Genomic DNA, 27,825 nt, shown 5'->3' on the forward strand with positions numbered 1-27,825 from the left:
AGACAGGACACTTTCCAAGACAATATGGTTAGACCAAATTTTAGACCAGCATCTTCTGTAGATATCTAAGTTGCATTTTATTTTAGCTTAAGACTAAGCTTTACCACACAGTTCTGGACTCAGACCTCCAGACTTCTTTTCACAGGGTCACGGGTTTGGTTTTTCCGGCAGTCTGCAAACCCCTCACCTGTCATTTGTACTGTGTTATCTTACTCCAGAGAACAATACTGGTTAATTGCGGAGCCAGTAGTTCAGACAAGAGTCTATCTTCACCTGTTTCATTACATCATGCCTAGTTGTAAATACTGCAGTAACGCCTAATTACAATTAACATTCCCATCATTCTTTCAGTCGTGTTTTTTTCGCATATTCACAGAAATACGCAGGACGGCGCTCGTGGACAGGTGCTTGGTCTCGCGCTGCCTTCAGACTAACTGCGACTTCCCCGATTTTGTCTAATGAAGTCTCAATATTCATCGTTGCGCATTAAAACTTGTTTATAATTCCAAAGCTTCCACGCTCAGCCGAAACACGTGAACATTACGCCTCTGTGTTTTCTTTGCTTAGTTTCCTTTTGGGCTCGCAGTTGAAAGGAGGGAGTATTTCCGACACTACACGCGGGCAGCATCTGACTTCATCTGTTCGCTGAAGATAAAGCCGAGAGACATGTGTAAACAAAAATACGCCCTTTTCATTCAGGGGACCCACAGATACATTTTATTGCTGGTCTAAAACAATATTGATAACAAAGTGTGTCTTTAAATTGACATTTTGCATTTAGAGACCAGTGAAGCTGTTATTCAAACGTCAGGCTTACGTTAAGTGCAATGAGGCGGCTGTATTTGGCTTCATATTTTAGACCTTAAACGCCACACAGTAGTTGATGTGCATAGACCTTATTAATCAGGAAGTGATGACATTCCTGCGTGTCAGACGTTAGCTGACGTCTATAATTACCGTTAGTTTGAATAGCACACATTGAGAAATGTTAAATTCGTTCTAGAAAATAATATATTATATATAGAATGAATATAATTAACATATTGGATATTTATTGGGTTGATCGAACGCAGCAGACTTGGGGATTTCACGGTCATCGCGGGAGTTTTCGTCTTCTGATCAACAGGTGCACCTGGACGAAACGCTGCATTCAACACGTAGGAATTCGTACTTTCTCTGTGAAACTCGTCTTCTCACAGCTTTAAGGGGGTGAAGAGAGACAGGAAGGAGCAAAGTTCTGTTCATAAAACAACAACAACACTGCAGGGGAGAACTTCATTTTAATGTTTTGAGTGTTTTGAAACACCTGTGGGCTGTTGGGACTGTCAATACGTGGTTTCTACGATCGTTTCCGAGCGTTTGAACTTCTCACAGACCCCGCCTCTTGTCTGTGCCCTCCTCTGGATACTTTGAAGGCTTTAATAGCCTCTGGGTGTCAGCGGCCAAGTGTTTTTTTTTGTTAGTCCAGAAGAGAAGTTGACGGACATCCCCGGAGGTCTCTCTGCTTTCCTCTCTGAGTTCAGCTTCTGGTTCAGGTGGACTCTTTGCATCTCCACAGTCAGGATGTCCCCGTCCACGTCCCCCCGGTTCTTCACGGCGAGGGAGGTGGCCCGCCACTGCACTAAGGACTCCTGCTGGGTGCTGCTGGGGACCAGGGTGTACGACGTGACCGCTTTCTTGCGGATGCACCCGGGAGGAGAGGCGCTGATTCTGGGCCGGTCTGGGAAGGATGTGAGCCTGGACATGGAGGGGCCCCCGCACCGGCACTCTGAGAACGCCCGGCGGTGGATGGAGCAATACTACATCGGGGAGCTGGAAAGAGACAGCGGCACCGACGAGGCACAGGTAACCCGGGGGTACCTGACCCTGACACTGTTAGCTAGCCAGGCTGTCATGGCTGACCTCAGAGAAAGAGACGAGGAAACACCTGTTGCTATGTCCTCCCTCCACCGCCGTCAAGGTGTAAGTCTCAGCTGGGTGTTAGACACTGACGGAGGTCTTCATTTTTCAACAGAAATAGCTTATAGCAGTAACCCACTATTCTGGGTGAAAGTTCGTAATAGGAACAATGGCTCCAGGCAAGACTGTGGCCCCTTGAGGGTCTACGGCCGCTCAAAACTGCACAATTTTCAGTTATTTTTTAAACATTCATCCCAGAAGTTTTCAGCATGTTTGGCATAGACGTCGTGTGGTAAATACTAAAGTGACGCCTCTGAAAGTAGTCTAACCAGAGGAGGAGTGTTTGGCCCTGAGCTCCGCCGGAGGACCTGAATATTCCTCACACTGATCAAACACTCTGCCTCTGCGTGTCTGTGGCTCTGAGCAGGTGATGGCACAGTTTGTTGTATCTTATGTGAGACGCAGCAACAGGTGTATAACTGTCTCTCTTGACTGAGGCAGAGACAGACAGAACTCCCTGTTGTCCTCCTCCTCCTGCTGGACGGTATCGATCGTCGAGGAGGGGATGAGGAGTCAGTGGAAAATGGCACACAGGGAGGGGTAGGGCTCAGTGCTTGTGCCATTTTGAGGAGGAGGAGGAGGAAAGGAGCGCAGCAGGGAGGGGCGTACAGGTGATATGGTAGACCTGTGGGGGTGGGGTGGGGGCGTCAGTGGGGGTTCTGAATGATTCAAGAGGTGTGTGTGTGTGTGTGTGTGTGTGTGTGTGTGAGAGAGAGAGGCTGAGACAGAGAGAAAGGAACTGGTTTGTCTTGTCCCAGTAGGGGCAGAGGGGACTGCAAACAGGGCGAATTTGAGGGAAACTACAAACTTTCCATCACTTGCTGTTTGAATCCACACCCAGCTCAGCTCCCTCCGTCCCCGTGTGTCTCTCTGTGTGGACTGAGGGACAACCAGGGAGACTTTGCATAAATCTCTTACCAGCAGAGCTGACATTTACATGGCTGGCCCACTCTCATGTGTGTCCGTGCGTGCGTTTTTGACTGTGGGTTGAAACTTGGAACAAAAGTTACGCAATTGCAGTAGTGAAAGCCGTTTTCGTCTCTGGAGCATCACGCTAACAGGCCGGTGACGGGTGTGAAAAATGGACTTCTTGGGCTCCTTTTTTTTGTCTGCTAGCTGTAAGATTTGAGGATGTGTGTGACAATCATGCTGTTAGTGTTGTAAAAGTAGTTTGATCGCACGCTCGCTCACAGCAGCTGACACATGTTTTCACACATTTCTCACAGCAGTTCACACTTTGTTTACGTGTCCTCTTTTTTTATTTGAACTGCACCTTGTTTGGACACAGCTTTCTTAAATCTGTATACTTATTTATTAAATCTTGCATTTTTAGTCCAACTCAGGGTATTTGGAGAAAGCTTTGGGGTGGAAATACGTTGAACACTTCATTCAGAAAGCATATGATTCTGCTGAGACGATGACTGATTCTATTCAGTTCTCCCTCAGCCGGACGGAGCAGCTTACACGTCCAGCTGCTGGGTGTGAAGCTCATGTTCTAATGTGACAATGGAAGTCATGAGACAGATTTCAACCTACTGACTGAGTCAGCAGGACATTCCAGCTGGTAATGAAATCTCACCCCTGCATAATTTGTCCTCCAGGTATGGCTGGAGAGAACCAATAATGCCCACTTTCTCCTCTCTTTCTGCAGTCACTGAGGCACGTCGGCCTATGTGCAAATGTTAAACCTACACCACATTTCGTTCTTTAATGATTGGCCTCTAAATGGCATTTTCACCAGGAAGCCAAATACCAGTGCAGAAATGAGATGTGTCAACTTTCAGTCACACGGTGGCACTTTGAAGAGGTGTTAACTGGGTTTGGATTGCCTTCAACAGGAAGGTCAAATACACCACATTAAATATTGCTGGAATTGTGCAGCTGCAGCTTTTGCTGTTTGGTTTGAGACAGAAATATTTAGAATTCTACAATAAATCTCTTGTTTCTACACGGCCTCATCCTCCACTACTGAAGAGCTGAAAACAGGACTGGACAGAGGATAAGCAACCATCACACCTCACACATTTACGGCCTGAGACGCACATCTCAGCACCTGTTGAGACGTTGCTCTTGGCTGAAAAAATCATTAATTAATATTGTGGTATGATTGTGATGCGTCAGTGAATCATTGGCGTCAGCATCATGAAGCGGAGTTGTTTTCCTCTTTTGCTGCACCCAGTGTCTCTCTGAACCGTTCTTCTTTTTGCCAGTTTATGGGCTGTTTGATATTTTAATGGCGCCACATGAGTAGATGTTACCGTGTGCATGTATGTAGGGCTGCAAGTAACCATTATTCTTATTCTTGATTAATCTGCAGATCATTTTTTCCATTGTTCATTGAATCATTCAGTCTATGAAATGTCAGAGAATAGTGAAATATTACTAAAATAATGAACGTTTTGTAGATAGCTGCTAACAGCTGTAGAGTCTGAGGCTCTGTGCACTCAGCTTTTTATTCAGTTACGTGGAGCTCAGAAGTTTTTATAATGCAGAGAATAAATACAAAATAAGCTTGATCCTTTGAGAAATAATGATTTGGCCTTTTTAGCACAATATTTTCCTCTTCAGTTACTGACATAGCAGAAGCACCTGTGTGGTGATAGCACTCTTATAATGGGATAAATAAGGTTGCAGTGTCGTGTTACTCTCAGATATCCAGGCCCACACATTGCTGTTAATTGTGGCAACAAATCATTTTTAACTGGGTGCTCAACACTCTCAAATCCTACTTTTCGCTGCTCCATATTCTGGCATGATCAGGCAACGTCTGTGGTTTGTGCTCCAGTGAGGTGCCAGAGAATTGTCTAGTGATGGCCCCAGTCCCCAGTCTGTGCTTGTCTGCGTCTCAGGGGAGACTGTCTGCCTGCGCTCTGCCACACAGGACAAAGTGTTTAAACAGCCTATAAGCAAATGGTATCTAGAAAGCTTGGCAGACATTACATGACTGGGAAAACGCTCTGTTTGAGGTCGGTCATAGTACAAACAGAAGGAGATTAAAGGGGAGATTAGAGGAGATGCTGTTCTCCATGTTTACATAGGTAGTCAGTGTGTGTATGTGTGTGTGTGTGTGTGTGTGTGTGTGTGTGGCGGGGGGGTGATGTGGCCAAAATCTTCTGTCACAGTGGTTGTAATATGATCTCATGATACAGGAGTTGTTCTGTAAATTTGTTGGGAAATACCATGTCCACATGGTGGAAGTCATCCAGCCCTGATTTGCCGTAGAGCCTGCCCTGAACATGGAGCAGAGACACGGAGGGATCAGTGGAACAGTCATCATCTTGTGACGCGCTGTGGGCAGGACATTGAGCAAGACTACAGACTGACAGAGGCGGCTGTGTCAGATCCCTAAATACATACATACAAATATATTTGTATATATGTTACATCATCTGATGAATCCCTTTATTCAAATTGAGGCTTTTGTTTGAGGATTTTTTTTCTTTAAGAACAATGACATTGAGTATTACAGCAGCCATTCGAAAACCTCAACGGAAGCTTTGAATGTAAATAACCAAAAACCAAAAAAAGACCTGTGAGGATGCATTTGTTAATGGTTATTCATTTCCATTTGGAAATGACAGTCTGAGGCAGATCTCACAGTGCCTTTGACCTGCAGACAGCAGTGAGATACCAGGGAGGACGGTGTACTCGGACTTCACCCAGCATCTACAGGAGGAGAGACTGTGGCTTTGTGTGTGTGTGTGTGTGTGTGTGTGTGTGTGTGTGTGTGTGCGCGTGCTTACATGTACGTGTGTTTGGGAGCAGGTTTACAATCAAACAGAGGTGCTGTTTACACAACAAATTGAACTGGTTTGTAATAGATGCTGATTGCCTCCATTCAGAACTAGTGTTTGTGCTTCCCTGTCATAAATATGAAGCGGGAAATTGGCACACTTTGTCCTTAAATAAACAACTTGATTTTAATATGAACGGTGTCCTAATTAATTTTTTTTGGCCCCATGGCTCCTGATCCAAGTCATTTAATATCGGGTGTCTGCAAATACTGAGTCTGATCTGATATTTATACCAAAATAGATGATGATTACATTATGAATCGGACACTATGAAATATGAAACGTAGCCTTCTACAGTTTTCACACCTTATTTTTCATGAGATTCTTGATCCGAGTAGTGATGGTCTCAACTATAAAGTAGACGTGCTTAAATCATCGATACGACATGAATGTAAGTTTAACTGGAACAGTGCAACCTGGCAGGAAGACGTGAGTTCAGACAGCGACTTGCGGAGGACACATAAACCTGAAAAGTTGTATTTTTGTCATGAAGTTACTGACAGAATTCATTTTAATCAGTAACAGCTCATATTGCATTCAAAGCAATGAGATTGATGGTCAGTGTGGCTACAGAAACAAGCTGAAACGCGAAGGTTTTGTACCAATCTGTTAATCATTGCTAATAAGAGAGAAGGGGTTCCTTTGTCATTGGAGTTTTGCATATTTTGCTAACCCTGGTGTCAAGGCTGTGAGATAGTCAACCACGAAGTGGCAAATAAGTAGCAACTTGAGTGATTTGAATGAATGATGTGGATATTATGTGCTGTTGGGAGTGAAGAGAACCAAGCTATTTTAGGTAAGACAAACAGAGGCTTTGTGTCTGTTCCAGCAACGTTTCTGAGGTGAAACACACATGCTGCCGTCAGCTGAAATTTGCATTTGGACCAGTATTTTGCACAGAGCAGGGATGAAGAAAGGAGACCCTGATCATATCCAGCTAACACAAACAACGATATGGGACACCACACAAAACAGTACAGGAAATCATGAATTAATCATTCAAAATCATTGTACTGTGGAGCTAGAGGTCTCCAGCAGTTTAGTCGTAGGATTCCACTGCCATAAAGTTGAGGGACAGATTGAAAAACTTTAACTGAGGCCAATATATTGAGACTTTTTGTCCTTAGTATGAGCAAAAATGTTGGAACTTACGTTTCAACTTTCAACTTACGCTCATTAGCATCTTTCCAGCCTGGCCGGCAGTTTGCCACACTGGACAGTACCTGAGCTGTCTGAAGTGTTTTGGTAAGATGCACCCCAAAGTAGAAATTTGTGTGCAGCACCAGTCCAGTGGTATGTTGCTGCGAGTGTACGCATTTTTCATTGCAGGTTGAGTAAGACAGATAATCAGTGTGCCGATCATGGGTGCACCTTTGTTTGCTCTCTGCTCCTGTCGCTTTGTCTTGAAGAAGGCGAGCCAACACGGCTTATCTACCTATAGACAGGATGTGGACATTCATTGCTCAACAGTCCTTGGCACATTCACTCTTTGTGTCGGTCTCACTGTCTCTTTCTATACACTGACTTGAAATGCAAATGAATTCAGCAGGGCAGAGGGCAGAGGGAGCCTGACGTACAGCAGAATGAAGCTCTGTAGTCGTGAACTTGGGAGGATAGTATATGGGTTGTTAAATGAGTGAGTTTGTGTGAATGGATGAATGATCGAAAAAAGAGAGATGCTATGAAAGAGCTCAGCAGAATGAGAACATATTCAGGCTAAACAGTGACTCCCAGCACAGATAGAGAGTAACAGAGTGTAATAAGGTAGAAACTAGTGGGTTACAGCGCAGCGTCGAGCATCGAGGTATGATGGTGGCTCTTGATAAGTGTTGCGGATGGAATGCTGGAGGGCAGCCGGGTCAGGCTGGTGGAGCGCTGGAATGCAGACCTTCATCTGCATGGATCTTTCTCTGCTCAATGACGCGATTGTCTGTAATCAGAGGGCCAGCGGAGGAAGAGCAGGAGACATTGAGGGTGCTGGGGAGGGACGGAGCACAATGTTCACATTAAGTTCAAGATGGACACCTGCTGCTGTCATCACCAAATGTTGCTGCAGTTTATCGTAGCCCATAAGAGTAATACATTGGGGTTGTGAATTGAGGACTTCCCTACTGGTCATCATAGACTATGAGCCAATCGCAACAAAGCAGTCTACTAAGGTGCTGGTTTCTTGTCACACCAGCGCAAGCTGTTCAGGTGAACTACCTCTTTTGTCACTGTTCAGAGCTGCTCTTGAGTTTATCACTATGGTGATATGTTACCTGGTGCATTGTTTACTTTTGCTACCATAGAGACTGCCAACACGGCAATTAGCACTCAGGTGCAGGCCTCAGGTGGCTCTCCTCATCGCCGCAGTAACACCAGGAAAATAGAGACGTTGAGGTTTTAGGGCAACTGGAGGGACAGTCAGAGGGGATGAGCATGAGCGTGTGCTTGAAAGGTGCAATTGATTTGGGCCAAGGTCTCAGTGGAGTCATGCTGAGTCTGCTGCAGCCCTTTCTCTCTTTTTTGCCCATAAACCTATTTTTTCATTTTCACTGGGGACAGGGGAGAATATTGATTTTCCTAAAATATTACAGAAGCATTGCAAAACAACATTTTGTGACTCATTGTGTGAGGGGGAAATTGTTTATTTTCCCATCGCCTTTCCCTTTACTGTTTGATTTTAAAGGCAATGAATACCAAAAACTAGATGAAAAAAAAAACAAACAAACAATGTTTCGATTAAAGCTAGACATTACAGATGGTTGCATAGTGTAAATGAAGTTGCTAAAATTCCTCCCTTCTTTCATCTGATCCCTCCACACCTCCTCTTCCTTCAGCCAATCATGCATCTGTCCAGCTCGTCAACTTTGCATGATAATAGATAAGTGTTCTTTGGTGGGCCTGTGTGTATACAGTTTTTGTGGATGGGACTTGGTGGCTCATAGCCCAGGGGGGAACAGAACCACACATACGCACACACTCACACTCAAGAGGCATGTTGTTGCAGAAAAACAAACAGCTGGAAGGTGTGGGGGAAACCAACTAAATTTCTTAGACACACCCAGAGGAGGGAGGAGGAGATGGAGACAGGCTGCCTGAAGGAGTCGGCGTACTGTAGTGGTATCTACAGGCAGAGAGGGGTGTCTCCGCTGTGGAGACTCTGCTCCCTGGCTGCTGGTCAGAGTCTGGCTACCATCTTCAGATGAGCCTTGGACAATGGGCAACAACAGTGACAAAGCATGAATCTCTGCTCATGTGCTCTACTGGTGAAACACCTCAGCGTGAGGAGAAAGGAGTCAGCTGACGGTGGTTAACACAGCAGGTGTTGGCAGCAAGAAATAAATCAGCGTGAAGCTCAGACTCCAGCGCTCGTGGACTGGACGCTGCTTTGTCTCACCACCAAATACAACCCTGCAGCTTCATTTATACTTTACATTGACACTTGATTCATGTCTTCAAGTGTTTTACTATCAGGGAAGACTTCATATCTTTCTTAATACCAGTTTTTATTAATAGCAACATTTTGAAAATATATGCAGAACACAGCAGCATGTCAAGGGTGGTTGCGGCGTTTATATGGTGCTTAGCTCAGTTGTTACTGTCTGTATGGTAAGATGACACCTTCTGCACACACTGGGTAGCTACACAGAGCCTCTGATTCTTGCACACACACAGAAACACACACACACACACACACACACACACACACACACACACACACACACACACTCAGAGAGCAAGGTGGAATCTTGATTCCTGGCCATTCAGGTTTGACTGGTTCTCTTAGTTAGAGGGGGACGAGTGATCAAGTGTTATCTACACACACGCACGCACGCACACACACACACACACACACACACACACACACACACACACACACACACATACCTTCCACAAACCTTCCACAAACCTCAGCGGGATGCGTGCCTCGTGTGGATTCCTATCATGTGGAAATTAATTCAGCAAGGGTTTAATTGGAGTGGATGTGACCTGTGTCATGCATTCATTATCCACCTGAAGTGCTGTTTGCATTCTGCGATGTTTGCTGCAGGAGTTAAGCAACATCTTTACTTAAAAATTTGTCTCGCTGCTGAAAAGATGGTGATTAATGAGCCGTGGTTACATAGCTGAAGTAATCGAGTTTCATATCCTTGGAAGCGGTTTTGTTGACTGAAAATTTGTCAAGTGTTACTTAAAAGGAGAATGTTGCTCTGGTTTTCTTCAGCCGGCTTCATGCTACCTTCACTATCAACGGCCTCTCCTGGCATTGGAAAGCTCGAGCAAACACAAGCAGCCAAGATGACCAATCATATCTCACCCCCAGCACGTAGTCACGTTTTGGAAGCGCTCTCTGTGACCTCGGTGTCCACCTCACCGGATGGGTTGGCCATATTTCTCCTAATCCAGCTGTGTGTTTGAAATACAAGCCTGATCCCAAAAAAAAGTTGGGATGCTGTGCTTGTACTTGCTAATCCTTTTTGGCATATACTCAACGGAAAACAGTACAAAGACAATACATTGAATGTGTGACCTCATCAGCTTCATTGATGACGTGCTGTCATCTGTGCGACTGATCGAGGTGCCGCGCTCAGAGCTCATGGTCTTTTCAGTGCTATTGAACTTTCCACAGTGTTACTGAACTTCAGCCTTGCTCTCCCCACATACATCCTACCAGGGAGCTGCTGTTGACACACCTTCAGAAACACACACACGGTACCCTGTGTGCCACATCATAATGCGCAATATAATTTTATATAAAGAGATAACAGTAGAGATAACAGCGTTGTCTTCGGAAAAACTGCGACCGTATCAGATTTTATTTCAAGGTACAAGGTTAATTTATTTATATTCAACAATACAGGGTAGTATGACAAAATGGAAGTTCTGAACATGTTACGCTACTCACAAAACAAAAATGAAGTACTGGATGGATAAATAGTAAAAATGAGGAAGGTTGTTCTCTGTGTACCGTCTTGCCAGACTGCTGCTGATTTCCAGCCGATATGAATTCTCTTCATGGTTTCAAATCTGGCCGATGATGGTGTTGTCCACAAACTTCACATCAGAGTTGTCTCCATGTCTGGGATTGTAGTCGTGGGTGTGCAGCGTGAACATGATGGGGATGAGCACACAGCCCTGGGGGGCTCTTGCGTGCACTCAAGTGAAGGAGGTGTGACCAATCCCACCAGTCTGGGATCAGTTTGTGAGGATGTCCAGTCCTCAGTGTGTTTTATTGTAGATATGTGGATATTTCTGACACACTGCGCTGGGACCAGCCTGTCATGAAACAAGAGCAGCGAACAAGAAACCTGAAACAAGAGAAACTAAAGTCAGGGTCCACTTCGAGATTACGCGAGTTTGAAGTATGTGGCCCTAAATCATGAAAGACAGCGTAAATGAATATGAAGCATTTGGTGTATGAGAACAGTTTTCTGGGCGTCGAGCTCTGGTTGTGGCCGGTGTCTTTATTACCAAACCATCATGTCAGGACAGGAGTGATAAACCACCTCAGCCTTCCTGGTTGACTGACCGATCCTTCTCATCTGTTCTGTAACCTGAGACCAGAGAGGTTATGAAAGCTGTTTCTCGCACAAAGGTCACCCCTCCAGTTGCCTTTGATGCTCTGTTTTTCTGTATTTTTGCTATTATTTATTGACTAAAGAGGGATTCTCAGTGACGCTGCTGCAGTCAGTGTGCAGCATTAATTATTATACAAATGGTAGCGAGGAGTCAAGCTACTTAGTTGTGGTGATTATCCAGAAATACATTTTTTGTCATAGCTGGCAACAATTTAGGGCCAAAGTAGGTGGCTGATTGGACCAATTAGCTGTTATCAACTTGTTATTGCTGCCATTGCTGACTTTATTAAAGGACCAGTGTGTAAGATTTAGGGCAATCTGTAGACACACTGGCAAAATGGAATATAGTATTTAAATGTATGTTTTGTGTATTTTTTTGTAATAAAAATAAGAATTGAGCTTTCTTTACCTTAGACTGAGCTCTTTATATCTACATAGGGAGCAGGTCATCTTTTGCAGAGAGTGCTATGTTTCACACTGTGTTTCTACAGTAGCCCAGAAGGGACAAACCAAACACTGGCTCTAGAGAAGGCACTTTAACATTTTTTGCAAGTATCATGGTCACCGTAGATTCTTCTACACACTTGGAAAGGGAAGGGAGGGGTAAGGTGAGGGGTACTCAGTTGATTGCAATCTGCAACCTTACCACTGGATGCCACTAAATCCCACACACTGGTCCTTTAAGCTGATTGGCTGGGATGTAACAGATCCACAATAAATACAGATCCTTTGTCAATGACATGAAATCAATGTTTCTACTATCCCCTTTATTCATTGAGTTATGGTGGGCTGTCAATTCAGCTTTCCATGGCCTCACTTATTTCAACTAGTTTCATGCAATCAGGTATACACTTATTAGATTAGAGGATAACAGAGCACTGGTGTTGGACTGGTACTGGTACTGATTGGCAGATACTCTAAGTTGAGGTATTGGAACGGTGCTTACCTGAAGATCAAGAGGCTATGAGTTGATGAAAATATGGCACAAGATAGTTCCTTCTTACCTAATATGGCTAGTCTGACATATGTCTTCTGTGTAATGTGTAGTCTGGACCAATACCCACAGATGCTAACCTAAATGCTAACTGCCTCTGAGGAACATTTTCTCTTCTCAAACCCAGTTTCCTATTGGACTCAAAATCTTTTTCATTCCCCTTCACAACATCCATTACTTTATCTACCCACTTTCTGTCCCCTCCTCCTCCTCCTCCTCCTCCTCCTCCTCCCCCTCCTCCTCCTCTCCCACCAGAGGCTGACTATAGTTTCTGTGTTGTGATGGTACCAGGCCACATCACCACCCCACTCTAACCATCTCCTTTGTGTTTTGTCTCTCATTCTTTTATATTGCTCCTCCTACTGGGACAGAGGTCTCCTCATGTCTTCCTACTTGACCTTGATGTCCTCAGTAAAGTAAGATTATGAGTCACCCTGCCCTCTTCTAACAAGGTGTTTCCATGTGATTCATGGAAATGAAACACAGTCACCTGCCATATACTATATAGTTTATTTGTAGAAGAAGGACTTTTGCAGGTTTGATGTATGGTGTGAATGAATGCTGTGTGAATTCATTGAATTTGAAGTGAATTGATCACACTATGCAAGCAAGACCAGTGTAATGGAAGGACACTGAAAAGTGTCCCTCTTCAGTATAAAGCAATCCATAGGTGCCATTCTCGTCATGACAATCAGCCGACGTCAGTTGAAAGTTATGTCAACAGCGCAGTTGTACCACCCATTGTGTCAGCTCGGGCCCCAAGAGTGTACACACTCACTCCTGAATTGACAGAAACACAGAGGAAGGCCAGCAATTAGTTATTGAAGCGCTCTCAGCGTTTACTTAACAACGACTAGCAAATAAGCAGCAATTTAATTGTTCTCTAGCTTCACTTTCAGGCAATAGCACAGACGATGTGTCAGAGCAGGTGATTGAAACTGAGCTGAGACACGGACTGACAGAAGACGGGTTAGAAAGATGCTGACATGGAGGGAAGGGTCCTCACCTCCCTGTGGACACTGCTGCTGATGCCTTCACAGCTTTAACCTGACTTAAGACACCTGAATTTTAATAACAGTATTCATATAAATATCTACATATTTGTTTCTTTTGCCACAATGCTTCATTTAACCAAACACGACGAATGGATGAATATGAAGGACTAAAATGACGTTAGGAATACACAATGCTGCTCTGAGAACAAGCTTGCAAGCAGTGGACAAAATGACGTTTGCAGTGAAGTCCATGTTGTGTGTTAAACTCAGAACATTTTCTTGATTGTCATTTCTTTTATGGGTTACTAAGCAACTATCGCGTAAGTGTCATATCAGTGTACTTTGGTCAGCGTGCAGGTTCTGCATCAGGAAAAGGAACTCCCTCAGTCCGCCTGTGAATGTTCCTCTTTGGTTAGTCAGTGGTCATATTAAGCATACGTCATCATGACTGTTGTTTGATCTTTTTAATATGAGCGAGCGGTGTGGCAGCATTATTATCCCAAATTGCATTATATTACATTCATCTCAGTTATAGAGCATATTTGAGTTTTTATTCAATTCACTTTTTGCATTTTTCTCCATGAAGTGGATCCTTGAGAAATAATAATATATTTATTTAGAATAATTTTACTTGAGTAAGATTTTGAATGCTGAACTTTTACTTGTTATGGATGATCTTTTATTATGATATTGCTACTGTAACTTAAATGAAAACTCATGTAAAAGACATCAATGCTTCTTCCACCGCTGATACCGTACACCTGCTGTTTGTCTCAGCTCTTTGGCTGTTCTGCAGCCAGTCAGGTGTGAAGCTCTGCCTCCATCTTCTACTTAATTGCAAAACACATTTGACCAAAGAATTAAACTTTTTCGGATTCGGTCTACTTTGACAGCACTGAAGTCTTGTTTATCAGGAAAATATTAACCTGTTCGTGCCTGGTGGATGGAATGGTGTTTGTATAGATATACTGACATTTCTCGTCAACCTCAGGCAGCCTTACTTATCATGGTGGAAGAATGAAAGAATAGAAGTTAGGGTAAACGAATGAAGTTGAGGTTTGTGCATACACTTCCTCTGATTACAAGTGTTGACTTCCGGACACCAAACAAACAAACAAACAAACAAAAGTGGAAAAGTGAAACCAGAAAAAAGACCACATCCACTTTGTCATTTGCCGCTACAGCACAGCAGATAGAAATCTAGATCAGACTGTAGCTAGAAAAATGGTTGTGGTTCAGTGCACTGCTGTGTTGGTCACATCAGAGCGAATATTTTTGGTTTTTGTTTCAGGTAAATGACGTTATGGTATCATATAAAACTAAGAACTGAAACCCCAGTGCCCGCTGACATTTTAGGCAGGTGATCAATCTGTGGAACTGACAGCATGACAAGTGTCTTTTTCTTTGTTTAGCTGCTACATTAATAAATGGTTAAAGATTGAAATTAAATGTGAAACTCGAAGTAAATCATAGCCTCCACCTGAGCTATGAGGTTGCTATGCTGCTACTGAGGGTGAAAGAATAGATTCTGTTGTGCATATTTGACATTTTAACCATTAAGGACACTGATCACCTCCACAGACTCTGAGAGGGTGAGCTGGGCACTGCTGTACATAATCAGTCTTTGTTATTGACTTAAAGGTGCAGTATAGAAGAAGTGGCCTTAGGGGGCAGCATATCATCAGCGTAACTGATAACTCTTGCTAACTGTAGCCTCTGTTAGCCCATTAGCTTTGTTGGTGGGGACCTAGCAGAGAATGCAAGATGTCAGTGTCCACCTCCTATACCAGATTATGGCCTCTTGACATACAGTGAGTCTCATTACAAGACAGGGTGGGCTTGGCTAGCTGCTATGTATCTTAACTTCAGTGGCTATAGCATAACAACTGTTCTTCTGGTCATGTTGATAATTGTAAATCCATCAACGTGCGTTATTTTTCTGCCAACGACAGCCCTTCACTTTTTTCCAGTGGAAGTCATATAACTAGAATTGGCAGCACTAGTTAAAGCTGTTGGGTGAATTACTTCCTGTCTTGGTTAATCATAGTCTGGTCAAATCTTTGGTGTCCTCACAGACAGACAGGCAGGGGAACACTGTGTAGCCATGATTTGGTGGGTTGGAATTTTCCTTGTTCCTTACATACATAAAACCAAATAACACGCTCAAAATTCACCGTCACCTTCTGTTAACTTTCCTATTTGAATACCGTTGACTAGCTTCAGGGACTGACGCATACATTTTTTAAAGTATATTTGTTATCTCAAAGTGTACATTATAAACAGTTAGGTTAATATTTAGCCCCCTTTAAACTTTCAGTGCTTAACTTTTACAGAACTGGAAAAAAAATCATACTGTTATGCTTTTCTCTGATTAAAAATAATGGCGAAATTATAATTAGAGACCTGAAGCAAAATGTACTTCAGGCAACAGACAGTAGTTCAATAGCAGAAACCACCTCGTTTGAATAAAAGACATTACAATACATATCTCCACATCACAATTGTCGTTCAACTAGCAAATACCACGCAGTCCTGTAGTTGATGGGGCTTGGGGATGGGGATCATAGTTTGGGTGTAAATAACGCCGAGTGTGTGCGGTTGCCTTTGTTTTTGAGCTGCAGCCACTGCTTATTTATTCAACCGATCCATCTGTCGAACTGTGTGTCTTTAATTTATTTGCACTTTATGTTCCTCTTCCCAGAACCTGCTGACACACTGCTGCTTTTAGCTGTCATGCACTGTTAACAGAAAAACCCTCACACGCACACACACCCACAGTCGTGTTTCTATCATTTTTGGGGACGTTTCATAGACTTACTTTTGTTTAAAAGATGTTAACAATAGTGGCAATAATTGCATACAGGTCATCTTCTATCCCTCCCCTTTAACCTTAATACTAACTTCCTATCCTAAGTCAGAAATTTCTGCCTTCAGTAAAATATTTTACTTTTACTCTTCTATTCTTCCAGAGTTTTTATTGTAATGTTAAAGAACTCCATCACTGTACCACATTTACTATTGTTCCATATGTTCAGTAAAAGCTCATTTGAAGGACTGTACATGCTGAAAGTGTGTGTTCTTATCCTGCGCTGCTCTGATGGCTTGATGTGAGCTGTATGATTGCAGTTCTTATTTACTTGCTTGTTTCCACTGTCAGCTCCTTGGAGAATAAGCCCGTGTTGCACAGTGGGCATGATTTTCTCTATCACAGTCTTATGCAATAGAGGGTGCATATGTGGGGTGTGTGTACTGTCAGTATTTATTAGAAAAATGACTTCACACACATTTGTCGCAGCAGAATCATGAGCCGCGTGTTTGCATTGCCTGTTTGCCAAGCACATTGACCGTGACTTGAACACAAATCAAGTGAATGTGTTTCAGATGTTTGCAGATATTTAGACATGTATGGTGAAGCAGCTGTTTTGGTGGAACTGAGGCGACATGGAGAACGAGCACCTTCGTCTGGTTTTCTGATTCATATTTTGAATCCGCACCACGGCTGCAGAATTCATGGGTGGTATAAAACTCCAGTGGCCTTTGTTAAGCCAGGCCTATATGTATAAAGTGGGGCGAGGTAGCGACTCACGCATTACTCACACTCTCTCACGTAGGCCATGACTGCAGCTGCTGCTGATACAGAAGGTGTGTCTGCATATTGGTGTTGCCAACATGAAGCTATAATGATACTGGTTTTGGCGTGTGTGGCCAGGAGCCTTTGCTGTGCTGCCCGGGGTTTTGCTGCATGTGATCATCTCAAATGTGTACTGATACTGTTACTGATAATGATTTTATGATGACTTTTGGCCGTTAGACACAGAGTATTACTTGTTAAACCATTTGAAGTCTCTGGATGTGTCATTTTGATACTTATTCTGTATTCACTGATTTTCTGTAGTAGATAATGTTCTTCTGTTGATACTGTAGACAAGATCACTACAGCGCCTTCTTTAAAAATTGGATTTAAGAAGTATTAATCTCATATTGCTAGGTCAGAGTGACTTACAACATGAATTGTACTCTTGTAAAAAGGAAGGAGACAGGTTAATGGTCCCTTTTGTGTTTCTTTTTTTTTTTGGTTTAGCACTATGTGATAATGGGGGGGTGTAACGTTGCCTTTGTTGGTGTTGAATTGCCATGTGTGCTTGTGCACATGTCTGAAACCAACCAGCTGATAAATATTTCACTTGACCGGTGGGAACTTGACAGCCAGTGGTGGATTCAAAGATGAGCAGAGGCAGCCAATATCAGATCAGAGAAAGAATTTGTATAGCGAGCGCTCAGCCACGGACGAAAGGGACGCAGACAGAGAAATACTTCACTCAGCATGGGTTAGCTTTTTGGCTGGACTGCAGCAAAGTGGTAAGAACAGCAAATTCTGCTGGTGATCTGATATTTGATGGCTAAAGACAAATCAAACATCTTAGAATATGAGTGGAAAATATTGGTCTTGGTCTTTCTAACATTTTTTTTTTTTTTACTCGAACATATCTTAACCGTGTCGTGTCATATGCTGCTTCACGACACTTTAAGAACAAATGTTGGGACCACGACAGAACACTTCAGATGAATATTTAGTATCCAGGATCAGATTATAGGCAGATTATAGACACTATGGCTGCTTATCCTTGGAACAATCTGGCACAGTGCTCATACACGTCCCAGCCATACACTAGCTTTCAACTTACTCTTATTTAGAAAGGAATGCTCCACCCAAAATCTGCTGTTTGTACACTTCAAAAAGGGACTTTAAGTGGCGGTAGCCTGTTCATTCACAGACGGCCGCAGCTGTACTTCGGTTCGTGTCAGTTAATATGCAATGGATTCCGACATCCGCCCAGTGTCATGGCAAATGTCCACCTCTCAAACTACACCTGCAGCATATCCTCATATGTAACACTCATATATTCTCCAGCATTATGGCATTATAAAATGCAAATCAACAGCAGTGTTCACCATATTTGGGTTGTGGCTTTTCTTATGTAGTCTTTCCTTTACACATTTGCTTGTAAAACCATGTTTATTTCCATGCGATTATTTGCATTATTTACATTTTGCAACAAAATCTATTTTCTAAATCCATCGTTTACAAATCTGCAGCAGTGTGCGTGCGTGTGAGAGAGGCAGCTGCCATTGCCACTTCCTTTAGTTTTCGGGGTAAGTGACTGTGCACAAGCCACTAATGTTTCATCCAAATAGGGTCAGTTCTGTTTCTCTGTGCAAGTCAGTAGAGAAATTGCATTAGGAACACAGTCAGTGGATGTTGAAACTCTTGCACTTTCACACATAGTGATGCAGAGATGCACATTTCTCTCCTCAGCTGTTTCATTATGGCACACATGACCTTCTTTGCATCTGCAGCTGTTGTTGCTGAGTGCACATGTCCTGACTTTTTAAAGAGGATTATGTAGAACTAGTGTATGGCATTGAAGAAAAGAAAGAAAAGCAGTGCAGCAGCATCAGTAAAGACAGTTTATCATCATGCCCATGAGCCTGTGGAAACAGTGGCACAGGCAGCAGTGCAGGTGTTCACCAACGACACAAAGGTTCAGAGGTTGAGGATCATAAATGTGAAGCATTGAGCTCACATGTGGTCATAACCATGAAATATTGAGTATAACACATTGCCAAGGCTGTTAAATTCACCAGATGGCAAAGGGCAGCTCCTCCTGTGTGAATCTCCCCCCCCACACACACACGCATATCAGTGTTTGTGTGTCCTGACTAACCGTAGCTTATTTGATATACAGTATAAACAGGCCATTGATCTGTCTGTCTACGACCTTTGCGAAATGAAATTGGAAAAGGGTCAGAGGGCTTGATGACTGCTTTAAACACCTGTTCATATGAGAGAAACAAGAGACATCCACGTGTCCATTTCCTCACAGCTCCGAGTCTACTTTTCTATTGTTAATATCTGTTTTTGTCTTGTTTTCCTTCAGACTGTGAGGGACAGGAGGAAGACCAATGAGCCGACAGAAGGAATGACGGCAGAAAAGACAACAGACAAGAAGATGAGAGAGGAGGACGAGGACAGCCCATTCAACCGCTGCAGCCCTGTGGACCTGGACAAGGTGTGTTTGTGTGTGTCTGTGTGTGTGTGTCTGTGTATGTGTGCTGGTGATGAGGGACAGAAGAGGAGTCAACAGTCGTCAGGTTATTCACCTCGTCCCATTCCAAAACTCTCCCTGTTTGTTCGTAAACTCTGAAGTTCTCACACTGCAAGACAAACACACACTGACATGTTGATGGCAATAATATCAGAACACATAGCCCCCACTGCTCATGCCCCTTTAACCGTAATACTAAAACCAATTCTAACCTAAGTCCTAACCGTAAACTTTCTCCTTAAAGAAGCATTTGTCCTCATGTATCCACATAATGACGCATTCATTCATTCATTCATTCGCGTAAGTCACACTCTTGTGACCAAGCGATGTGACGAGGGCTTTTCTACCTTTGTACGACACAGGGCGACAACAGATTCAACCAGTCCATCTTGTTCAATCTGTTGCCAGGCATCAGTGTATTGAGCTGCCCTTGAGATGCACTGCTCTTGAGTGCTAACGTGGTAAACCCGATCCCGGCTGGACCTTAATGCTTCATAGTCTTTACAGTTCAGCTGTTCCAATAAAGTTGACAATTCAGTCCTCCTGACTACCTTTTTTTGCGTGTTTTGGTATCAAATGTTGAATAAATTCTGTGCCTCAGACAGGCCCATCGCAGAGCTCCAGCATGGATTGCTTTCTATAGTCAAACACCAGATGCACGAGTCGTTCGCTGTAGTCTGGCTGCAGTGTTGGGAATGTCACCACACTTGTCATGTGCTATCCCTCATGGTCATTTTGATGAGCAGATATGAGCTAAAGCACGCCACAAAGAGGCTTTTGATAAACTTTCTAATGTGATTTGTAATTATTATTTCGGGACAGTTGTTCACACAAACTGGACTGTTGATCAGGTCTGGCTCTCGCTGAAGTCCTGTGTTAAGTTCAGCCGAATGTGAAGCTGCCAGTTAAGCCTTATTTTTTGTTGACACAGTTCACTTAGTGCAGAGATACTGTGCATTGGCAAACTGGTAAAGCAGGAATGCTGCTACAGTCTCACATTATTTAGATCTACACTTGTCCCTTTGAGTTAAGCATCAGGCCAGCTGTGTGTGTGTGTGTGTGTGTGTCACACTCTGGAATGAGAGGTGGTTTCACAAATGCACGTGCTCTGGTTTCTTTTGTCTCTTTTTGTTAATTTTAGATACAGAAAGCAGCATCCTTATCTTCGTTCTTATGTGCAAACTTCACCTGTTGAATTGTGGAGTAGTGTTAGCGTTTGTTTCAGAATACGTATTGAATTACTGTTGTTTACCGTCAAAATCAGCAAATGCCTGTCTGATAGTGATGTATAGAACAGTATGTTTCATAATGATTTTGAGACTCCGGTATAAATGACAGTTTGTCCATGGTGTGTTTGTTACGTGTCATGGCAGTTCAAGTTCAAGTGTCATTTTCTTCGTGACAGTGGTTTGAATTACTTCTTCCACCTGGTTTCAAACCATCATGACTTGTTTGCGGGAAGTTCCGAGCCTTGTCACAAGTTGTCTTATCTTCACCATGTGACAGCCGCTTTCACTTCTTCTTTTGGAAGACTAAATGTCTTGCAAATATGAAAGTTTTCTCTCTGTCTAATAACAGAGGAGTACTGACAGGTTAACCGGCGGCTGACACATACATTTCCCCTTTGACCTTTCAGTTTGCCAGTTGTCAGTCAGCAGGTCCATCAGGTTTTCCTCAGCATTAATGTCCAGAAGGTACCAACTGACTCCTCATTGCAGCTGTCGTAGTTAAATGCTCCTTTACCTTCTACATTGCCTCTATATGACTTTAGCTTTATGGGTAGCAGCAGGTTATACTACCATCGACTGTTACTCACATACAGTGCATACGGGACGTTTTCAGACCGCTTCAAGTTTTCACATTTTGGTATTCAAAATAATTCAGTTCATTTTTTCCTCATCAATCTGCACACAGTACTCAGCAATAACAAAACAAAAACAGTTTTTTTGAGTGTTTTGTTAATTTATTAAACATAAAAGACTGAAATATCCCATTTACATTAGTAGTCAGACCCTTTGTTATGACACTCAGCTGAGCTCTGCTGCATCCTCCTTCTATCACTGGTCCTTGAGATGCTTCTACAACTTGACTGGAGTCCTCAAAGAATTCACTGGGCATGTTTAGGAAGGGCACAGACCAGTCTGTGTAAGGTCTGACAGTTGATGGTGTCTGTCAGAGCGAAAAGCAAACCATCAGGTCCAGAGAACTGTCCTGTGAGGCACGATTGTGTCAAGGTACAGATCTGGGGAAGATGCCATAAAATGTCTGCAACATTGAAAGTATTAAAGATCCTGAATGAAGGGTCAGAATCCTTGTGTAAATGGGATATTTTAGTCTTTTATCTTTAAGAAATTTACAAAACACTCCAAAAACCTGTTTTTGCTTTCTAATTGTGGAGTATTGTGTGTAGATTGATGAGGAAAACATGAATTGAATCAATTTAAAGAATCTGAAACATAACAAAATGTGAAAAACTTGAAAGGATCTGAAGACTTTCTGTGCGCTCTCAGTCATCTTTTCCCTAATGATCAACACCATCTAGACGTGCAAGAGCAGGTAATGCCACTGAAATAAAGATTGCCTGTTGTGTGGAGTGTGGATTGTGTGGATTGCCTGTTTTAATTTACATGTTGATTCTTGACCGGCATGTATCACATGAGCGTGGGGAGGCGGGAAAAAACCTCTGACAGGAGCTCAGTCTCTGCCCTTTGTACTCAGGAGTAAATTCTTATAATTATTACTGACAATATTACAGTTAGAGCCAAGTAAACCCGCAAAAGCACACGTGCACACAAATCATCATAAAAGCAGGGGCTTCCTTGTTTGACCCGTCTGAGTGCAGTTCATCAGTTTTTAACTCTGTGCTGCCACCTGCTGGAGACAACAGTGTCCTCCAGCACAGTCATATAGACCTGTGTGGATTATGTTTCACCAATTGTTTGTATGTCTGCAGGATTTGGTGGACTGGCGGAAGCCCCTGGCTTTGCAGGTGGGCCACCTCAGAGAGAAATACGATGCATGGGTTCACCAGCCAGTCGACAGACCGATCAGACTGTTTGGAAACCCCTTCCTGGAGGCCAGCACCAAGACTTCCTGGTAATGCATTAGACTCTTTGTTATATCTCTTTTATTATTGAAGAAATATGACAAGATAAAGTGGAAAATGTTACATTTCTGGTATACAGTATGTACATGGTTAGTATGATCCGTTTTCACTGGATATAACAGACATGCACGCGTTGCTTTACCTCTTTGTCCATCCCTGAAGTTTCCACATATGACTGTCTGTAATTCCCACATGCACTCTCATTGGTGTGAATCCGTTTACTGCCTCCCACTAACCTGAGTCAGTTGTATCACCGAAGCAACGCATGCTGGCATTAACAGTTCATGAAAACTGGTAAAAAGTGAGCAAAGAAGTCAAATTATGTAATGTCCAACTTTCGGTAGTAACATGAATGCAAATCTGGCTAAACCAGCTGCAAAAAAGAACAAAACCAAGCTGGAGCATCTGCAACTCCAGGACCACTGTGTGCTGTATGAAGAAACTATCGTCTTATACAATTGACAGTGTTGAATCTATTTTCAAATCCATTGAAAAGTACATTTGGAACTCGAAGGACTGCTTGAGCTCACCTGAACGGGCTGTGGGGGTATATGAGACACAAAGTGATTTGGAGCAGCTACATTAACACATACAGTCGTTAGCAGCAAGCCCTGAGCATATTTTAACACTGAAAAGAGCTGTTCACTTTCACAATTCACTTTCCTGCAGTTCTGTACAGTCACACACCGGCAGCTGTCAAGTTCAACAGGTGGTGGTTTCAGCACCTCGCTGAAGAGCAGCTTCAGAGTTGTTATTACGGGAGCACAGAACATTTGTTTTTCCACTTCACCCACTTTAGCTGTTTAAGCTAGACTGAGGTTCCTGCTCCTCCGACCATTAGTCTTAGTCCAACTTAAGTTGATATGGTAGGAAATAGAAAACAAAGAAGACAGAAAGGACATTGACCATATGCTCTCTTGCTACAGGTACTGGGTGCCAGTGGTGTGGCTTCCCATTGTGTTTTACTTGAGTTGGCACTGCTACACCACCTTGGCAAAGGGCACCACCAAGTTAGTCCTCAGTTCAGGTAACACACACACACACACACACACACACACACACACACACACACACACACACGTCTTAGCACTAGGTTCTTTGTTGGAAGCCCAAGAACAGTCTGAAGCAATCTTCAGTTCACAGTCAAAATATTTATTGAGGTCACATATAAAATAATGCAGCGCTGGTCTCAAAAAGTCAGAGTTCCCTGAGGATCTCAGCCAGAATGGGCCCAGTTGTCATACAAAAGTTCACATTTATCATGTTGGGTTTGACCAACCCAGTACAATAATCAGATATACGTTACAGAATATAATTGGTCAAGGCGTGAATGCCAGATCTAAGTGCAATAGACATCACAAAAAAGAGAGAAGAGGAGACGAGACTGTCAACAACCAGAGTGCCACCTGCCTTTTTGTTATGAGAAGTGGCTCTCACCAGCCATGTTATCCTTACGGCTCTAGGCTATGAAGGACATCCATGTAGGCTAAAGATCAGAGCATGAGAACACATGAAATGACCATAAAGGGCCTGATCATTACACACGTGCCTGCCCACACACGCAGCCATATCCAATGCTAACATTATGCAGTCTTGCACGCTAGTTAGCAAATGCTAGCATGGACAGTCTTAAACGCTCTCATTTAGACATCCAAATCCTCATTTGTATGCACACACAACGACACAATACACCATGTTTGCTTTAATCATTTTCATCTTAATGTGTGTGTGTGCATATATATATATATATATATAGCTATATATGTCATATCTGTGTGTGTGTGTGTGTGTGTGTGTGTGTGTGTTTGTTTGCAGAATTTTCTATCCCGATCCATAAGTACGTTTTCCCACCGCTCTTTTTGTTGGGCTGGTTCTTGTGGTCGTTCATCGAATACTGCATCCATCGCTTTGTCTTTCACATGAAACCACCTGCCCATAACTACTACCTCATCACGCTTCACTTCCTGCTGCATGGACAACACCACAAGGTACAAACACACCTTTCCACCAAGGCTGAGGGACCGGCCAGGTCTCATGATCATAAAACTGTTTTAATCACGAGGCTTGTTTTATGTTGTCCTTTATGGCACATAACAGAAGTAATCATTAACAAAGGATTTTATATGGCTGCTAACTTTCCTGGTCTGACCGTACATTAACTTTGAATAGCTGTAATGAATTTAAACTTTTTAACCTCTCAGCGGCTGTCAGCATGCGTTCACATTGGCTCCAGAGCATGTTCTCATTTCTGACAGCTGCTCCTGTTTCAGTGTGTGACACAGACTTGTTTCTCCACAGTCTCCGTTTGACGGCTCTCGACTGGTCTTCCCCCCCGGCCTGGCCTCCTTAGTGGTGGGAAGTTTCTATGTAATCCTCCGCAACGTGCTGCCAGAAATCCTCGGGATGTGCATGTTTACCGGGGGTCTGTGTGGCTACGTTGTGTACGATATGATCCACTACTACCTTCATTACGGCTCGCCAAAGAAAGGCTCGTATATGTACGGCCTGAAGGCCTACCATGTCAAACACCACTTTGAGCACCAGAGAGCAGGTGAGCACTGGATACCTGAAGTTTCCAAGAAAGATCTGATTTGATTTTTGGGGTTTCAGTCTCCCTGTTCTGTTTATATGTTGTAATCTGTATTTCTCTCTCCAGGTTTTGGAATCACCTCCACATTCTGGGACCACCCCTTCAACACAGCCATCCCAGATGAGAAATTCTAACACAAAAATGGCTCTCCTGAAGGGCCACAGGACTAATCAACCCCCTTCTTAACAACCAGCCCTCATGATATAATCACCCCAGCACCCTTAGTTGAATCTCTGCAGCCATAGCTTTCACATTTAAGCAGGTAATTCCACTTCTGAGGACTCCTGGGCCACTACAACTAATCCATATAACATAACACTTATCAACCTCCTTTTTGATTTCAGCCAGCAACACATTCTTTGCCAGCACTTGCTTATCTGGGTATATATGTTTCCCCACTGTGATCATTTCTGCACAGCTGCGAGGCCTTTCTGTGCCATTTTTATAACCAAACCAACATCTGTTGCTGACTTCTTCCCTGCACTGACCTCACCAGCCAAAATCATCCCCTGATAGCCATTCACAGCATCACAGTGTCCAGCCAGAGGTGGGCCATGGAGAGAAAGAGAGGGACACACATGAACAGACACACATGTCAGCATGTACACACCTCACATCTATTTTGATTATATGGTTTAATTGAATGTGATGGAGTTAAATGAGTCCTGTCTATGTGGCTGTGGAATACTGTAGAGCACATTCACAATTCACAGAAGAAACTAAAAATCAAAATGCTCTTTTCCTGGTTCCTAAACATTCGCCAACAAAGCAACACAAGCGATTGTCCATCCACAGTGGAACTCACAAATGGAAATGCACACACACACACACACACACACATGCACACGCTGACCCAGGTTCCCTCAGAATGGGAGAGAGGGAACAGGAAGTGATAGATGGTAGGTGAATGTGGAAGGCTGAGAAGGAAGGGAATGTGACGAAGTGAAAGAAGGTGTGTGAGAGAACGAGTGAAGAGACTTGAGTGAGAGAGAACCGCCGAACTGGTGAACTAACTCAGGAAAACACGTCTTTATCCTTCCTGCACATTATCTATTGAACTTTCCTGTCACGATCACAGCTCTGTTTGCCAGCTTACTGACTGACTGCAGGCTTCTAACAGCACACAGAAGTTCGCTCTCACTGTAGTTGTTGGAGGCAGCTGTGAACACAAAACATTTTTCAGATATTAGAACGTGCTGAGATTCCTTAAACAGCTTAGAGTTAATTTATTGTCAACAACGCTGCAGAATGTGCTAAAGCTATGTACTGTCGACGTCATGTAAAGCAATGTTTGAAACCACTGTGGAGATATATTTTTGCAAATCTGTTGTAATATGTCCTTCTTTTGTCATTAATAATACAACAAAGATGTAGAAAGAGATGTTTTGTAAGATGCTTTGTACAGAAGAGATTCAGCTTTACGTTGTCAGAGTGAGCAGATGTTCTTTTTTTTTTTTCCTACTGATTACACAATAAGAAAGCAGGTGCATTTCGATGTAAAGATGGATGAGTGATAGTGTTGTCATGGTGCCAGGGGGATGCAGCTGAGGTATGAGGCCGGCCTATCAGACTTCCTGCTGTGGGGATCTCAGGGTCAATGATCACACGTGACAAGAAGGGGTTTGTTTTCTCCAGAAAAGTGCTTTCTCAAAATTGATTGGGCTTTCAACACAGATTCAGCAAAAATGGGGTCTCTGGAAGGTCTCTCAGGATTCACCTTCAGGTCTCACTCCACCCATGTAAAGCCACTGCTGCATGTGGCCCTGCAGATCCCCGCAGGATGACAATGGTTGAACCATATGACGACACAGCAGGAGGTCTTGATAGTGACTGACGGATCCTCGGAACGTCTCCTCTAAACACTTGACAACAACATGATACAACTGATGACTAAAGCAGAACAAACTTAATTAAAACTATTTACAGAAATAGGTAGAGCACAGCAAGAGTATATTACAACTGCACAAAATTGTTTTTTATCAGCTTTTCTAGTTTGAAAGAAAGAAATGCCCCCACAGAAGAGTAAAATGATAATACAGGAAGATGATTCGATTTGCATTGCTTTTTTTTTTTTTTCTTCAGAGCAGCGATAATTAACAAGTCTTTTGGTAAACCTTAAGAGGGCTGTGTCACTAAGGTCTCACAGGAACTTGCAGGGTTGAGCTATAACTTCACCAAAATGTGTCTATAGCACGCCTATGAAGTCATAGATTACCATTACACTGTCTGTCTTACGCTGCGCACAGTGCACCTGAAGATGGATGTTAAAGCCATCATGAAGAGAGAATTCTAACTTTGATTGAATCACGAAGTACAGCAGAGATGTTGCTTCAGAAAGAACTAAAAATGATTTTTATTGTCAGTATGATGGTGGGGATAGTGATGACTGTAACGATGATGATGATGATGATGATGAGTGTGATAACGCGTACTGATTGTCACAGCCGCATGGCAAAGTGAACCGATTCCATCTGTTGGAATGAATACATACATATTTATGTATATTTACATGAGAAAGATGAGAAACAGCTTGTAAGCTTTGATTCTGACAAGTGAACCTTTCCCTGTGCTAAATTATGCAGCATTGAATAATATTTCCTGAATCTGTTTACTATAATATCTTTTAATGTTTATTTTGAAATTTTAAATGTCTATGCAAATACAAACGTATTTGTAAATAAATGTCTGTATATTTCTGATGGGAGTCTTGTACTTT

General features: G+C 43.0%; 1 protein-coding gene across 1 annotated transcript; it reads left to right on the forward strand.

Annotated features, from left to right (window-relative positions):
* The first annotated feature begins 1,386 nt into the window (after nt 1-1,386).
* On the forward strand, nt 1,387-27,808 carry fa2h (fatty acid 2-hydroxylase). Its single transcript, XM_076733633.1, has 7 exons — nt 1,387-1,845; nt 19,246-19,377; nt 22,367-22,509; nt 23,446-23,546; nt 24,335-24,507; nt 24,818-25,070; nt 25,176-27,808. Exons 1-7 carry the CDS (start codon nt 1,564-1,566, stop codon nt 25,241-25,243), a joined length of 1,152 nt encoding a protein of 383 aa, XP_076589748.1. The 5' UTR covers nt 1,387-1,563; the 3' UTR covers nt 25,244-27,808.
* Nucleotides 27,809-27,825: the final 17 nt, after the last annotated feature.

This window comes from Chaetodon auriga, chromosome 6, assembly GCF_051107435.1.
Source record: "Chaetodon auriga isolate fChaAug3 chromosome 6, fChaAug3.hap1, whole genome shotgun sequence".
NCBI lineage: Eukaryota > Metazoa > Chordata > Actinopteri > Chaetodontiformes > Chaetodontidae > Chaetodon > Chaetodon auriga.

Bases quoted from the DNA above. Each gene is read 5' to 3' on its own strand.
- fa2h (XM_076733633.1), top strand. From the start codon at position 1,564: ATGTCCCCGTCCACGTCCCCCCGGTTCTTCACGGCGAGGGAGGTGGCC. The intron at 1,846-19,245 runs GTAACCCGGGGG...GTTTTCCTTCAG, and splicing joins GCGGCACCGACGAGGCACAG to ACTGTGAGGGACAGGAGGAA. The intron at 23,547-24,334 runs GTAACACACACA...GTTTGTTTGCAG, and splicing joins CAAGTTAGTCCTCAGTTCAG to AATTTTCTATCCCGATCCAT.